We start from the raw sequence: 4,881 nt of genomic DNA, 5'->3' as shown, positions 1-4,881 counted from the left end.
TCAGGAGGAATCCTCCACCGAACATCAACAACTGTACCCCGAGCACACTGAAACCAATTTAACAGGCACAGCTACGGAAACATCCAAGACAGACTCGTGCAGTCCGGTGGGAAGGTGAAGGTACTTGGCACCTGCCAGGATGGATCTCACTCTGAACCACGATCTTGAAAAAAGATTATCCTTTTGCTAATAAACGGGACTCTCACCTTAATAACACCTACATAGTCATCTCTTCACTGGGACAAGTTCTGGCATATTTTATCAGCAAAAACATTTGTTTTGTGTTTTAAGCTGCAGCTGTAGTACTGTGCGTTGACTATAAAGATAATTCTGTAAAAATTCAGACAAGAGTCACATACAGCTTAACACAGTACTGTGTTAAGCACAGATCAGTACGGTGCAGTCCCTGCCCAGACACCGACTCAGGCTCTGCAGCCAGCACAAGCTACAACAGCTTATATACCGCTATGAAACAGGTTTCTTATCCTCCTTATCTTGCGTATGCAGTCAGGGACAGCATCGCATTATGCTGCAGGAACGGATTAATTCACGGTAACTTCACTGTGCTTGTGTGCTTCGGGTAAACAGACTGATATCCTGCTGATGTTTGTGAGCACAGTTTTCTCCAGCAAATCCTCAGTCATAGGCACTTGAATATGGTTATCGAAGAGTCACGCTGCCTGGCATACTTACACTGCCAAAACGAGCTTGAAACCACCGGCTCTGGATTTTTTGCTGCAGACTCTGGAGATAATGAGCAGACATTTGTCTCCTGGTGTAAGTCTGGGGGTTGCACTAAATAGGAAAAAATAAAAGTGCTAAGGCACTTCTTTAAAATGTACATAGGAAGTATTTATGCTTCTAAAGAAGAACATATATTAAATAAACCTAGCTAGCGGTTAAAGTGCTAACCAACAGTTGCTTTTTTGATTGTATAATTTTGATCAAAGGATGTGTAGGCAAACATTTTTATCAAAAATGTACACTGCTGCCCTAAGGTGTGACCAGAACGGAGCAGTCAGAGAATCTGGATGGGTGAAGCAGCTGGAGCTTTCTGTGCAGATAAGCCAGTCTCTATCATAGAAGAGTTTATGGTGGTTTTCATTTTTTTCCGAGTATCACGTGTTTCTCGTGTTACTTGCACATGCATTTGATAAGCACAAAGTAATTTTTTTACTCTAATTGCTGACCAAAAAGCCTGATATTCAGCCCTTAAAGGGCTGTTTCTAATTTTCTGCGACATTGTAGTGCATATTTACAAGACCCATTTGCAGACACTTTGTAGTATAGTTATGTAATACATTGGCTTCGTCATGAAAGCTGTCCTTCAGAGTTCTAGCTCTGCACCTCTTCCTGATGATTCCTCGGTTTTGCTAGTAAAAACGATCACAGAGCAAAGCTGTAAACTCAGTTGCTGAAATGACTGAGGTAAGAAAAACCCTGAGGTTAAAAATATTATGAATTACCTGGGGTTTTGAGAACGAGTGCTTGAAAAGGACAGATATTTAAAATATTTAAATGGATGATATTTCATTCTCCATTACTGATCCGCATGTCAGTCGTCTCCTTTCTTTTGGGCTCCCATGAAAGAAGTATAAAGAACTCACGTTGTCTCCAAAAGTGCAGGGGGGTTTATAATAACTGCACACATGCACGAGTGTTTTCTCTGAAGTTTTTGTTTCCCAGTTACAGACCTGTCTGTCTGTAAGAATGGTTCTTTCATACAAATCTTTACTGTGTGGTCGAAATAGCGTCAACTGGCAGCAATCCAGCCCTGCCATGCAAGGGGCTGTGTTCAGGGGGGTCACATGTGGGACCCTGCTAGATCCAGTCCCTCTAAAAAAGGTATTTCAGACTAAGGGAAACTCACCTGGTGGGAACTGCTGAGCGTATTTCTCCAATAGCAAAATTTCCAACTCTCTCTTAAGATCTTCTACAACACTTTTGACAACACTAAGCTTCTCATCAAGTGTAGTTTTATTCTCTGTTGAAGGTGAGCCTTTGTACCTCTGTCTGTCAGGTAAATTATTCTAATAATGATAGAAAAGAATCAAGGGGAAGATGAAAGCAATAGCAGTCATTTCATCTAGCATATCGGATCATATTACAAAGCCAGACTGGAAAGACAATAAAATCTTATTCTTTGTGTTGAGAGCTTCCTTTACAGGATAGTTATCCGAGAGAAATACCCTGAAATCTTACAGAAAATATTAAAGGATAATTTATTCTTAATAATGAATAAAATAATTTGTTTTCCCCAAGAAAAATAAGAATGGGACTCATTTTTCTTATATATATTACAATTTTCCTAAGTATATGTATATATACTCAAACTTTTTCTTTTTAAACATTCTTCTTGTTCTAGAACCCAACCCAAAAGTTCTAAAATGTACTAATAAGATCTAGCATAAAGTACCCACGAAAGGGCAAAACTCATTTGCCTATATTTAGAAATCGTGGAAATCTACATCTGAGCTTGTGCTCTGAGTTCGCCTTTACAGTCTGAGGAAAGAAGCAGCCTGTGAAGGCTCGATTAATCTCATTTGCAGGTCGGAGTCTGAAGTAGGCTAGGTGACTCACGCTCCGCAGGTACCTGTTTCTCTGCATTGCCTACACCAGGATTCTGGATCAGATATAAACATGGTTACACCAGGTGAAGTCCAACGTAGGCCCCTGTGCCTTGGCCCTGGAAGTCAACCTCTGCCTCCTGGCACTGTGTCACCCAGGGAGCCCCACTCCAAATTCCCGCCAGCTAATTTGCATCATTGGAATTGCTGTTTTCAACATCAAAACAGGCTCTGCAGAATCTAAAGCGCTTTAACTGCCTCTTTTGAGAGCCCTTGACATATTTCCCCCAAGCAAGTACCTAACAACTTTGTGAGTTCTCTACCTTGCATACGTGAGCGTACAGACATATTCTGCAACACAAAAACATAATAAAGGGTCTTATCTTCACCTTAGATTTGACTCAGGACTGGGTTTAAGCAATGCAGTCCCTACTTCTCTCTAGCTCACCAATGTCATTGCAACAAACCTAATTCTGAGCTGCAGCCCCAGCCGATGCCTTTGCTAATACTTTCTCACTCTGAATTTCTCACTCCAAACTTCCCCTAGTAACGGCAGTGTGTGTGGACTGGTGTCATTGTCTCTAGAGAGATCAGTGCAGCAGGGACCTGAAAGTGCTCTGTAGTTGTTCAGCTGTTCCAGACATTTAGCTTAAGAGTTTCTGTCCATATTCTGCCACCTCATTTCATCACTTACCGTTTGCTCTTTGATGTCTGTAAGATTGCTCCCTTCAACACTGAGCTGGCGAACACTCTCTTCAATTTTCTGTTGAGCTGCTTTTTGCTCTTGTTCAATGAAGATCAGAGTGTTTCTCTCCTGCCTTTCAACATATTCCTTCATGCAACGGAAATCTTCGGTAATCTGGCTTTTGATCTCAGATGCATATTCCTGGAAGGCAGAAAATAGGGAGTTCATTGTGTTGTTAGAAGAGATGTGCGGAATAGGAGAATCTACTGCCTCATCTAAGGTGCTCTTTGACTGACCCCTGCAGACCAGAAACAGCCACCTTCACTCAAAGGAATAAAAGATCTGTGACACTATCTGCATTACCTGCAACGAGATTTTGGGTTGTTTTTTGACTGTTTTATGACCAGCAATCTTTGCTTGACAACTTAGAAAGATCAATAGTCCCTCTTTATGATTTGCATTTTGCAGCTGAGAGTACCAGAAACCTCCTGGGTTAGGCAGAAAAAGGCAACAACGCACAACTCCCTTTGTGCAGCCAACACAGGAGTTCGTACAGCTGGTGCCATAGTTCATTCTCATCAATAAACACAGAATTGTGACAGCAACAAAAGGAAACAAAAAGGCAATTTGTGCTCTGCGCTGGAAGGCTACACTGGAGGCAATCACATCTCCAGGTGGCAGCGGAAATGGAAGGTCACCGCAGGTAATGAATGTACAGTGCTTTATTGAAATCCTTTCTCAAGAGGCGGATGGTCTCTGCAGTCACTTCTGGTTGCTTAGAGATGTCCCATATCACTTCCTACTTTAAAGTGACACATTAGACCATCTATCTAGAACACTCTCAAAGAAAACATGACTAGGTTGAGCAGCAGAATAATGAAACTCCATCACTGACACTAGTTGAGTGCTGGACTGGCTGAGGAGGGGTCTAGAAGACACAATTCTGAGTGGGAATAGTCACAGTGAGGTCAACATGCAACAGTCATTGATTACATGTTCAAATATAATTGTGAGCTTCAGCTCTTTGCTCAGCTGCAGAGGCTGAAGAAGACGTTTTAGATACATACGAGCTTAAATAATGAAGGTCAACAGATTCTTCTCATCTCTTCAAGTTTGGGAGTTATTTTAAGCAGAGTTCTCGATAATGAACCCATCCCATTTTGTGCCATTCAGCTGGGTGGAGCTGTAGCACTGTATAATAATGTTATGTGTCCTTTCAGGAGTCTCCAATGCTATATCGGTGCAATACTAACATCAAAAGGACAGTTAGGTATTACTACTGAACACCAGCGTACGGCTGTCAGCTCTTCTAATTCAGCTACGCAGTCCTGAGCGGCTCAGACACCACCAACGAACCCCAACCACCGCTCCAGCTACGCCTACCTGCTCGTAACACCGCGGGTGGGTGGGGTGGTGCGGAAAAGTTATCTCAGTCCTAGCCACCTCCCCATGTTCACAATCCTGGTGAAGAATTTAGAATTGTGGCCAGATTTGTCCGGGGGTGGGAGGGGAGTTGGCGGGGAGGAGCCCCAGGCTGTCCGGGGGGTTCGTAGGGAGAAACCCCGGGCGGTACAGGGGGGTTACCACGGGGAGAAGTCCCGGGCTGTGCGGGGAGGCTCGCGGGGAGGA

General features: G+C 43.1%; 1 protein-coding gene across 1 annotated transcript in view; it reads right to left on the bottom strand.

Annotated features, from left to right (window-relative positions):
• LOC104493348 (E3 ubiquitin-protein ligase RNF135-like) overlaps nucleotides 1–4,881 on the bottom strand; it is a gene marked incomplete at its 5' end in the record, with an annotated part of 5,956 nt that overhangs the window by 790 nt on the left and 285 nt on the right. Inside the window, 4 exons of the mRNA XM_010136006.1 lie at nucleotides 694–795; nucleotides 1,871–2,030; nucleotides 3,262–3,550; nucleotides 3,969–4,051. Coding sequence (XP_010134308.1) covers nucleotides 694–795; nucleotides 1,871–2,030; nucleotides 3,262–3,550; nucleotides 3,969–4,051 — 634 coding nt within the window. The remainder of the gene's footprint in view (nucleotides 1–693; nucleotides 796–1,870; nucleotides 2,031–3,261; nucleotides 3,551–3,968; nucleotides 4,052–4,881) is intronic.

The sequence above is a fragment of the Buceros rhinoceros genome, unplaced genomic scaffold (assembly GCF_000710305.1).
Source record: "Buceros rhinoceros silvestris isolate BGI_N320 unplaced genomic scaffold, ASM71030v1 scaffold19175, whole genome shotgun sequence".
NCBI classification, from domain to species: domain Eukaryota; kingdom Metazoa; phylum Chordata; class Aves; order Bucerotiformes; family Bucerotidae; genus Buceros; species Buceros rhinoceros.
This window is presented reverse-complemented; position numbering and strand designations above follow the sequence as displayed.